Source organism: Nycticebus coucang, chromosome X (assembly GCF_027406575.1).
Source record: "Nycticebus coucang isolate mNycCou1 chromosome X, mNycCou1.pri, whole genome shotgun sequence".
Classification (NCBI taxonomy): domain Eukaryota; kingdom Metazoa; phylum Chordata; class Mammalia; order Primates; family Lorisidae; genus Nycticebus; species Nycticebus coucang.
In genome coordinates this window covers 81,491,590-81,503,880 of record NC_069804.1, presented here as the reverse complement: position 1 = coordinate 81,503,880, position 12,291 = coordinate 81,491,590, and the positions used below count along the sequence as shown (strand labels likewise).

General features: G+C 37.0%; 1 protein-coding gene across 2 annotated transcripts in view; it reads left to right on the top strand.

Moving 5' to 3' along the window:
* The window catches only part of PHKA1 (phosphorylase kinase regulatory subunit alpha 1), a 397,078-nt gene that overhangs the window by 212,829 nt on the left and 171,958 nt on the right, over positions 1-12,291 (top strand). For both annotated transcript variants that reach the window (XM_053580169.1, XM_053580168.1), the window contains 3 exons: positions 4,601-4,777; positions 6,535-6,626; positions 6,985-7,124. In XM_053580169.1, coding sequence (XP_053436144.1) covers positions 4,601-4,777; positions 6,535-6,626; positions 6,985-7,124 — 409 coding nt within the window. The remainder of the gene's footprint in view (positions 1-4,600; positions 4,778-6,534; positions 6,627-6,984; positions 7,125-12,291) is intronic.

Genomic DNA, 12,291 nt, shown 5'->3' with positions numbered 1-12,291 from the left:
TTAATTTTAATTGCAATCTCAGCCCTCAGGGTCCTAGTGTGAGGCCACTTCTGGTGCACCTGATAATCAGGGCAGCCACTCCTGAGGACATTTGACTGACACACACTTGCCTGGGTAAGCCACTGCATAGCCAAAGGACATGGTTTGGAAAAGTCAAGGCGTGTCTATTAAGTGGGCTGAGGAGATATTCAGGCTCCCAACCCTGCAGGGAATGAGGGTAAAGAAGTCAGGAAGATGGTCTCCTTGGCAAGACCAGCGTTGTGATTAGCAACGCATCTCCTACCCCAAAAGCTGACTTGTTGCCCAGGCAATATGCAAAAAAGTAGATAGATAGATAGATAGATAGTTTTGTTTTCATTTTTAAAACATTTTTCAACGATTTTTCTCCCTAGATTTTTCCTTTCCATTTTTTTACTTCTTTATTCTCTTGTAATTGTAATTTGTCATTGTTTCTTCTTTAATAATATAGACTTCATATTTGGTAGTTTTTCTGCCTGTGTTATTTTTCCCCAAAATTTATCTCTTAAGGTTTTTTTTTTTTCTGTTTTATTTTGATTTGTGTTATTTTTGTTTTTCTTGTCATTTCCTGGAGTTAGGGTCTAGTGTCTGCTCAGGCTGGCAAAGATCTCTAGACCTTGAGGGACCCCCCCCAACCAGGCCCCCAGAGGTTTAGATTTGGTGATGTGCATCCGAGTACCCAACTGTACACCACTAATATTCCTCTCTCTCTCTCTTTCTGTTCCTCCCTTTTTTTCAATATTCCCTTTTACTCCTGCTCCCCTCTCCTTAATTCTTTTCACTTCAGTTAACTTTATCTCTTCTTGCTCTCCACTTTACTCTTCCCTTTAGTTCATTACCAAAAAGACACTTCAGCACCTTATGTCAGAGACATGGTAACTTAAAAAGCAGGAGGAAGTGAAAGGAAAGAGTAGAGCAAAGAAACAGACAAAAAGAAAATGCTCATGAAGAATAAACAGCAGAGGGTGGCACCTGTGGATCAGAGGGTAGGGCACCAGCCCCATATACCAAGGGTGGCGGGTTCAAACACAGCCCCAGCCGAACTTCAACAAAAAAAAAATGGCCAGGCGTTGTGGTGGACGCCTATAGTCCCAGCTACTTGGGAGGCTGAGGCAAGAGAATCGCCCAGGTTCAGGAGTTGGAGGTTACTGTGAGCTGTGTGTCGCCATGGCATTCTACCAAGGGCAATAAAGTGAAACTCTGTCTCTACAAGAAAAAAAATAAAAAAAGAGTAAACAGCATCTTGGCAACATGAAGAACCAGAGCAGAGGAAACCCCCCACAAGGGATTATGATGTACTTACCACAGAGGAGTCCACCTACAAAGAAATATTAGACATGACAGAAAGGGAATTTAAATATGGATGGTAAAAACAAAAAAGGAAATTCCTGAGTAAGTTGAAAATAACCAAAAGGAAATCCAAAAACATGTTTAAATAAGAGATGAATGATATGAAGAATAAAGAAAGGATATAGTGCAGCTGAAAGATTTGAAGCAGTCAATTAGGGAACTTAGAGATGCAGTAGAAACTATCAATAACAGATTAGACCATGCAGAGGAAAGAACCTCAAAGCTACAGGATAAAGCTCTTGAGCTAACACAGGCAGTTTAAGAGGCAGAAAAAGAGAGAAAGCAGAACAGTCACTGACAGAATTATGGGCCCTACTCACTGAGCAACAGGGGCCGCCCTCAAATGAAACTTTTTAACCCAGAAGAGAGTGGTCATCTACCTTTAACCTACTTAAACAAAACAATTTTCAGCCCAGAATTCAATATCCTGCTAAGCTAAGCTTTAAAATTGATGGATAAATCAAATAATTTACTGATATGCAAACTTTGAGGAAGTTTTCCAGAAGAAGACCAGCTCTACAGGAAATACTTAGATCTATTTCCAAAACTGACCATCACAGTGGTCAGGTATCCTAGAAGGGGAAGTCCATTTGAGCAGTCCACAGTCACCCTAATGCATTTGCCCCTGTACTTCAATTGGTGCTTACTCCTGGCTGCTTGCAGAATCTTCTCTTTTGTCTTGACTTTGGAAAGGTTCATGACAATGTGTCTTGGAGAAGGTCTGTTTGAGTTGAGACCACCTGGGGTATGATATCCCTTTGAAAGTAGTGTGTCAGAATCTTTGGTGATGCTTGGGAAATTTTCATTTATAATGTCCTCTAGTAGGGCCTCCATTCCTCTGGGACATTCTTCTTCCCCTTCTAGGATACCTACAACTATAACTCATATGTTTGAACACTTCACATCACAATGGACCACCAACAAACTAAATACCCATAAAATAAAGGACAAAATGCACCTTGCACAATGATGCAAAAGATAGGACTAAGCAATGGACTTTCACAAAATAAGATGAATAGAACTCCATGACATTTATCAATTCTCTCAATAAATGTTAATGGCTTGAATTCCTCACTGAAGAGACATAGCTTGGCTGATTGGATAAAAAAGCACAAGCCATCAATTTGCTGCATACAGGAAACATACATAGCCTCGAGGACAAAGCAAAACTCAGAGTTAAGGCATAGAAAACAATTTTTCGGCAAATGGAAATCAGAAGAAAGGAGGGATTGTAATCTTACTTTAAAATACACGTGGATATAAATCAACTAATTCCAAAAAAGACAAATATGGCCACTTCATATTGGTCAAGGGAACAATACAACTAGAAAACATTTCAATTCTAAATGTTTATGCACCCCACTTAAATGCTCCCAGATTTTTGAAACAGACCTTAATTAATCTGAGCAATATGAAATCCTATGACACCAGAATAGCAGGGGTCTTTCACACTCCTTTTACAGAGCTAAACAGATCCTCTAAATAGAAACAAAACAAAAATACAAGGCACTTAAACATGACCCAGAACAACTGTGCTTAATAGACATATATAGAATACTGCATCCCAAAGCTAAAAAGTATACCTTCTTCTCATTGGCCCACGGAAAATTCTTAAAAATAGATAATATCCTAGGACACAAATCAAACCTCAAAAAAAATAAAGAAATTGAAATTATGCCTTGTATCTTCTCAGACCACAAGGCAATAAAGGTGGAACACAACTCCAACAAAAATTGTCATCCAAAAGACATGTAAATCAAATAACCTTATGCTGAATGACAGGTCAATCATGGAAGAGATGAAAAGGGAAATCATTAACTTTCTTGAGCATAACAACAATGAAGACATAAGCTACCAAAACTTGTGGGACACAAACAGTCATTTAAAAAAATGCTCATCATCTCCGATCGGCAGAGAAATGCAAATTAAAACCATCCTGAGATATCACCTAAATACTGTGAGAATAGTCCACATCACAAAGTCTTAAAGCTGTGAATACTGGCTTGGATGTGGAGAGAAGAGAACACTTTTACAGTGGACTGTAGGCTAATGCCACCTTTTTAGAAGGAACTATGGAGAATCCCCAAAGAACTCAAATTAGACCTTCATGTTAGCCTGCAATCCCATTACTAGGCATCTACACCAAAGAGAAAACATCATTTTATCATGAGGACATTTGCACTAGACTGTTTATTGCAGCTCAGTTTACAATCACCAAAATGTGGAAACAACCTAAATGCCCACCAACCCAGGAATGAATTAACAAGCTGTGGTATATGTATACCATGGAATACTATCCAGTCATTAGAAAAAATGGAGACTTTACATCATTTGTATTAACCTGGATGGAAGTGGAACACATTCTTCTTCATAAAGCATTGCAAGAATGGAGAAGCAAGAATTCAATGTACTCAATTCCAATATGAAGGCAGTAGATGATCTAATACAAAGTGAGTGGTAGGGGAATGAGGGAGTGGGGAGAGGAGAAAGGGATGGAGGGCCATGGTGTATGGCATACCTCTTAGGTGGGACTCAATTATAAGAGGAACTTTATGTAAGAAATACAATAAGTGTAACCTAAATCTTTGTACCCTCAATGAATCCAAAACACTACAAAAAGAGAAAGGAAAAATAAATAAATATTTGGTGAATAAACAAATAAGATGACTAAAAATACCAGTGTCTGGCCACTAGTCCTTTGTATAACAATGCCAAATAAAAAAATTCTTTTCATTAATAATTATATCTTCTGTTTGTATAATCTGTTTCTTTACAGGTAGGCTCAGACTTTGGTGGAAGATTTTTGTCATTGCCCAACCATTCCTCACAAAAGTCTCCCATACTTTGAGGTCTCTGTTCCACTTCTCCTCTATCACCACAATGACCAGTGCCACTGTTACCATTATATGCACACACTCACATACACAGATTATGAAAGCAAGCTCCACCTGTCCTTAAATATGTACATACTGCTTTCAGGAACCCTAATATTTTCTTAGCAAAGATGAAGAACATGTGGGTCTTGGTAAATGGCTACAGTCTCCAAATCTTAATGCTATGAGGCCATATAATGATCACAAGCTTCTGAACCCACCCTCATGTGCTAAAAAGAACTACTTCTGGTGCTGTGTTGTGGGCACAGAGACAAATCATTCTGTTTGCTGTGGTAGAACTGTGAAGTAACCAAAATATTCATTTTTTTCTCTTCCCTTTACCCCCACTAACCTTGCAGCTTGCTGTGGTGATGAAGTTATTCGATATTTAGATCACCTTTTGGCGCACACTGTTCCCCATCCTAAACTAGTCCCTACCTCACAGAAGGGAGGGCTAGATCGTGTCCAAGCTTCTGTGCAAACAACCTGTGACTTAATGTCCTTGGTGACCAAGACCAAGGAGCTGCACGTACAGAGTGAGTAATTCCATGACTCACTAGTCGGGCACAGGATGCTATGAAGCCGGGATGGGGTGGGGCATTGATTATAATGTAAGCAGACTTTGTTTTGTTCACTGTTTTATCCCTAGCTTTCAGTGTTTAGAACATATTGGACACTCAAATATTTGTAAAATTAATGAATTGTGTATAGTTTTCCCGTGGATATAGTCTGATTTAATCAGTAACAGAATAAGAAGAAGCAGAACAAGACACATGAAGCATATTCAATTTTAACATGTATTTAAAAGTGGTAGAAGGGGCTTTCTTTGGAAAATTACTAATTCTAAAGAAGTAATTTTATTACAGAGAATGCATTGCAGAACTATTGACAAGATAGCCATGCAATGGAGAAGGGAAATAGTGTCCGTTGAGTAAGGTACATTTTGTTCCGTTAAGCCAGTTCTAGCCATGTAGACTTGTGTTCATCAAATACAGTATTTGTTATTCACAGCTTTGCCATTCTCCTCATGACAACAACCCTCCTTCAGTTGTATTCGGAGTGGAGGATGTCTTCTACCACACATTTCCAGTAGTAGTCATGATTCCTAAGAATGTTCAATGCCCCTGTTGTAGCTGTATATGAAGGGAAAGAATGGCTCCTTTGCCATTCAGACCGAAATGACCTGAACGTTAACATTTTACAGATACTGAGAATGGTTGAGATACATGTTCTTGTTGTCTAAAACTTTATTGACAATTACTAACCAAAGATATTAAACATAAACACCAAGAGTCATTTAAGATTATAATAGGGGAAAGCTTAGCACCCTTAGGGTATGCTCCCTTAAGAAGAGCTTATATGAAAAGATGAACTTTATTAAGTTATACTACTCAATTGTGAATCAGGATAATTGAGCTTAATTCCCGGCTTTGCTACTTACTTGTGTGAACAGTTCTTTTAGCTCTAGGTCTGTGTGTCTATAAAATGGTGAATGTGATGAGAGTCTCTGCTTAGAGGTTATGATAAGTATCTCAATAATGGACTGTAAGTAAAAAGTCCTAGGAATACCTCAAAGTAGGCCAGCTACTACATTTTTTGATTCCCTAGATAGGAGCATCCATTCATCTATTCGCAGATAAATCCAATCACTGACAGCCAGATATTCTCCTAGGAAAGTTAAAACATAACTGGGTTCTTTCTTTTATATGTGCTTGTCTATCAGAATATCAGTGGTAATATCATTGTGGTATTGATTACATTAGTACCCTCAATATCTTATATCTCCAGCCAATGTTACAATTCTAGAAATTCAAAATACATTTATTAGTTGCATATCTTTAAATTATCTAATATTCATATGTCTTTTCTCCAATTTTACCAAGAAGAAATTTCTCATTCTTTTGTTTGTTTGTTTGTTTTTTCTTTTGAGACAGAGTCTCACTATGTTGCCCTTGGTAGAGCGCCATAGTGTCACAGCTCACAGCAACCTCAAACTCTTGGGCTTCAGTGATTCTCTTGCCTCAGCCTCCCAAGTAGCTGGGACTACAGGCGCCTGGCACAATGCCTGGCTATTTTTGTTGCAGTTGTCATTGTTTAGCTAGCCCAGGCCAAGATGGAACATGCCACCCTTGGTGTATGTGGCTGGCGCCTTTACCACTGTGCTATGAGTGCCAAGCTTCTCATTCTTGTTCTATAAAGACTGACTCATATGTGACCTCATTGTTAGGATCAACTGTGTTTTTATTATTCTCTTAATTACATGACCTTTCCCAAAAATGTCAACTTCTTGCAGATGTTCACATGTATATTCCTATGAAGTTATTACAGGCTTCCCGGCCTTCATTCAACTTACTTGACTCACCTCATCCCCAACAGGAGGATCAGGTAAATTCGCATGAAGTATTTCCATCAGATTTTTGCAAAACTGCCATCTTTATCAAAAATAATAGAACTAGCCCTTATGGTACCTGTTAGAAACTGGTGGTAGGCAAAATGCTGTTCTGGTGAAGATATATATCTTTTCAGTTCACTTTTAAAATGAGCACTTTTTTCTCGTCAAACTTAAAGAAAATTAGATTGCCATATCATATGGCTTGAAGGTTTTATTATTTCTGCTTTTCTTTTCATCAACATCTAGAGAATTCTTATGGAAATATTTATAGGTAAAAAGGTAACTCATTCTATGTTATAATTTAAGTTAAGCACTTGTTGACCTAATTTCTTTTCATTTCTCAAACTAAAGATTCCTTCTGTTCATGTGGAAATACATCTGCCCAGAGACAAGTCTGGGGAGGTGGACTTCAAAGCACTGGTTTTGCAGTTGAAGGAGACCTCAAGCTTACAGGAACAAGCTGATATCCTGTACATACTGTATACTATGAAGTAAGTGATGGATATTATCTAGTTTAATTCACATAGAGAGGAAGTATAGCATAGTAATAAAGTACAGATTTGTTGTTTCACTATTCTGGATTTGAATACAGTTTAGCAATCTATTCATTGTGTGACTTCAAAACTCCAATTGTCTATATTTATAAAATGTGAATTATACCTACCTCATAGAATTACTTTAAAGATTAAACACTGTATAAAATCTAGAAATTTTGTAATACAGTGCCTGGCACATACTACATGATCAATAACTGATAAGTAGTATTATCATTATTATGGTTATTATAAAGCCTCCATTATTTGGTAAAATCTACAGATAAAATTCTTAACTCAAAAGAAAGGAGAATATAGAGGCTTATAGGAAAAATAAACTAACATTTTTGAGTGCTTTCTATGTGTTTGGTACCCTGCTATGTACTTTGTATGTAGGTACCTCAAATTCAGTATTTCTAAATTGAACTGTCTAAATTAAACTCTTCTTTTCTGTCTCCCATACCTCCACATAAAAATAATCAGTTCTTCCTCCTTTTAAATTTTCTGGTCCCCACAAAGAGGCAATATGGACTCCCTTCCCCTAACTTTGGTATAGATGTTGAGAATGACGTTGTCAAACACATACCAAGGTATGGAATGTTTATTTCCCACATAATGAGGCTTTCTAGGGAGAGCAGAGAAAGTTATTAAGTTGTTCCTCAAAAAGCTTGAAAGGGAAGGAAGAAGAGACTGGATTTAAGGTTTTATCAAGATTAAGGGGTGAGAGTTCTGACTGGTACTAAAGGAATGTGCACTTGGACTGTCTTATCACCTTCCCAGATGTAGAGACAAATGGAAACTGGAGTGGTTGGTGGGACTGGAAAGCTGTCAACAGTCAAACATCAGAAAGGGAGTCAGACTCTATTGAGCTCTTTATCTCCATTATTGTAACCAATACCTAACTAATCACCAAGCTACTACTTGAATCTGGTTAATCACCAAGTCTTGCCAGTTTTACTTCTAAATACCTTTTCATCTCTAGTATCATTACCTTTATTTAGGCATTTGTCTTGTATCAGGATTGTTGTTAAAACTTTCTAATAGTCTTTCTACTTCCACCTTTTTCTCCTCAAGCCCATAATATACATAGGAGAGAGGGTAACTTTTCTTTTTACTTTTTATGATAGAAATGTTCAAACTTAAACAAAAGTGAAGAGACTAGTGTAATAAATGCTTATGAAACCATCACCCAGCCTGAACAATTATTAACATACAGCTAATCTTGTTACATCTATATTACCACTCTCTCTTCTTCCATATTATTTTGAAGAAACTATCAGATATTTTTTCATTTTATTCCTAAATATTTCAGTATTATCTCTAAAAGATAAGGAATCTCTTAAAACTTAACTGCAATGGGACTTCTGGTTCTAGACAAGATAAAGTAGATGTATTTCTTAATAGATGCTAAGTAAAGGAGAACATTTAGGTCTCTGAAAGGTGGAGAGAAGAAGGCAGGCCAGCTAAGAATCTGAGGACTAACACAGTGATGAGGTTGCTGGGTTTTCGTTTTGCCTAAAATGTCCTATACTGAGTCCTTAAGAAGCAGCAACCTGAAAATGCCAATGTTCACAGACAACAAAAGTCCCAAGGAATAAAACCTAGGAAAGGAGAAGCCTAGCAAGACAGATAATTTTAACCCAATAACCATTCTACTTGAGCCAAACACCATGGAAAAAAACTGTGCACCACCACCCCCTTTCCCAATCAACAAAGGCTCGCTAAAAAGTCCCAACTTTCACTCTTGCCCAGCTTCAACAAGGCAGGCATTTCTCCATCTTCCCCATTGTCACAGTGTGTTGGTGAAGACCAAATAGGGATTTGGAACTTTCATCCCCCCTAGGTTTAACAAGGCTCCCTTCCTGTAGTATCAGTGGGGATCACATGGGGATCCTCAACTTCTATCCCTTTCCCTCTTCACTAAAAGGTATGCAAGAAGGCCTAGTTGAGTCAGGATTTTCACCCCCCACTCAGTGGTAACACAGCATCAGTGGATGCCATGTGGGAACTGTTACAAGACAACTGCCCCTCCCATCCAGAGTAATGTCAGGGAAGGTCTAATGAGGAGCCTGAATTTCTACTCCCACCCAGTAGATAAAGCAGTAATAAAGCACTCCTTCCTCCACATATCAAGGAAGGCTCAATACAGAAAATGGAATTCATCCCCACCATGCAGCAATCAAGCAGAATCCCTTTTCCCCTAGTATGTAGTGTCAGAAAAAGTATGCTAAAACAGAAAAGTTAAATAAGATCCAGATTCTTATAGCAAACTAATCCAAATTTTCAGGATACTATTGAAAATCACTTGTCATACCCCAAACCAGGAAGATCTCAACTTGAATGTGAAAAAAACAATCAACATATGCCAGTGATGAGAAAATACACTTGTTGTAATTATCTAACAAGACTTTTAAAGGAACCATCATAAAAATTCTTCAAAAAATTATGTACACCTTGGAAACAAATGAAAAATTAGAAAGTCTCAGCAAAGAAATAGAAACTATAAAGAAGAACCAAATGGGATTTTTTTTTTCTTCTTTTAGAAGAGTCTCACTATGTCCCCCTCAGGACAGAACTGTACCATCACAGCTCACAGCAACCTCAAACTCCTGGGCTTTGTGATTCTCTTGCCTCAGCTTCCCAAGTAGCTGAAACTACAAGCACCTGCCACAATACTTGGCTATTTTTTGATTGTGGTTGTCATTGTTGTTTGGCAGGCCCAGGCTGGATTCAAAACCTCTATCTCTGATGTATGTGGCTAGCACCCTAATCACTGAGCTACGGGTGCCCAGCCCAAATGGGAATTTTATAAATGAAAAATACAGTAACCAAAATGAAACAGCAAAATATAGAGGACAGAGGATTAAAGCAGTGAACTCAAGTCTATCAAGTATTGAACACAAATGCCTTAACACTGTGATTAAGTAAATTAGGTGAAAGCTATATTAATTAGTAGGATGTAAGCACTCCAATTTGTACAAATAATCAACACATTGAATACCACAAAGGTATAAATGCATTTATGATCTGTGTATATATGACTTAATAAAAAATTTTAAAAGGCAGGAAAAAATAAAATAAAGCCATGAACTTAAACATAGAACACTAGAAATTACCAAATCTTAGCAACAAAGAGAAAAAGGCTAAAAAGAAAAATGAAGAGCCTCAAGGACATGTAGGAATATAAAATATAACCAAAGCACTATTATCCTATCTTTAATTTTTTTAATTATCTCTTTATATTATTAAATATCTAATTAGTGTTCAAATTTACCTATCCATCTCATATATTTATTTTTGCAGTTAATTTGTTTAATACAGAATGCAATAAAAATCCTCACATTGTTCTTGGTGATTATATATTTTAAGTGCTTTTTAATAGCTAGATTCTCCTTTTTTTCCTCACCAGTTTATTCATTGAAAAACTGAGTTTTTTGTGCTGTGGAGTTCTCTATATTCTGTATTTTGTAGATTATATCTTCATGATGTTATTTAACATGTACCTTTCTCCTTTTATTACTTGTAATACAAAGGCACTAATATCTACAGGCTTGATAGATCCAGGTTCAATTTTTTTTTATTTTTTGGCGAGACAACTTCATAGGTGGTGTTCTGTACAAAAATGTGAACTAATAACCTTTTTGAATGACTTGGGTAGAACTGGAGACCATTCTTCTAAGTGAAGTATTACAAGGATAGAAAAACAAAAACCCGTGTATATTCACTATCAAATTGGAACTAATTGGTCAATACCCATGTGCATGTATGGTAGTAAAACTCAAAGAAAACCAAGCGGGGGTGGGGGAGAATTCACCCCTAATGAGTACAATGCATGCTATCTGGGTGATTGGCATACCTGTAATTTTGACTCAAACTGCAAAAAAATCAGTTCATGTATCTAAAACATTTGTACTCCCATGATATTCTAAAATTTAAAAAACTAAATAAAAATAAAACTTTCAGAAAAAGTAAATAAAATTGTTCAATTTGTTTCCCTTGAACAGATTAAAAAGTTCAAGGCCCTTAATATGGCATATAAGAAGCTCCATGACAGAGTTCCTGCCTATCCTCCAGACTCCTCTTTCACCATTTTATATACTAAAATTGATATTCCAGAAATGCTAAAATGCTGGCAATTTTCCACAAACATTATGCTGTTTCTCATTTCTGTGCTTTTGTTAAAGTTATTATCTCTACATAGAACTCTCTTCCTGTACTCTTTATGACCAGGCCAAGTTGTACCCATTCAATAAGACTCAGCTCATAACATATCCTCCATTAAGGTAACTTCTGAAATCTCTCCATCCTCTATCCCCTACTCCTTATGTATCTCTCTATGAAGTACTGTATATACTGCTAATAACTATATTTCCATGTTATTTTTGTGTATATCTCACTGCACTATGCTAAATCATTCAAGATCATTGAGTGTCTAATTTTGCTTTATAGCTTCAGATCATAACCTACTGCTTGCCTTATACTGTGACCAATATAGGTTGGTCAAATGAATGAACTTTTTTATTTAATCCTTAGACTTTTTCTATAAGGTAGTTGGTAACTACAGTTTTTAAAGATGGGAAAACCAGCCTAGAGAGGTTATACAACTTCCATAGGTTCACACAACTTGGAAAACATACAAAATTAAAAACTTTGATCAGTCTCACTCTAGATCCCACACTATTTCCATCAAACTATGATGTTTAATGAGTAAGTGAAAACTGCATGGGTCTTCCTGTTAGCTAAAAAGCCCTTCACCACCAAAGTAAAATGGTACAATCCAACTGTTTTAAAAAATAACCCAAAGTTATTTTTAGCCATTTAGGGCCTCCATGCTTTGTATATTCCTTAAAACTCGACCCCATATCTACTAGCAATAGATAGGACCTGGGCCATGAGTACCATAAACTAATGCTACCCTTCAAAGATCACTGACCCAGACAGTCCCTGTAATCCTGCTGAGGTATATCACCTAGACATGCAAACTCCCTCCATCTTTTCTTTCTTTTTTTTTTTTTTAGACAGAATTTCACTATGTCACCCTCAGTAGAGTGCTGTGGTGTCACAGCTCACAGCAACCTCAAACTCTAGGGCTCAAGTGATTCTCTTGCCTCAGCCTCCCAAATAG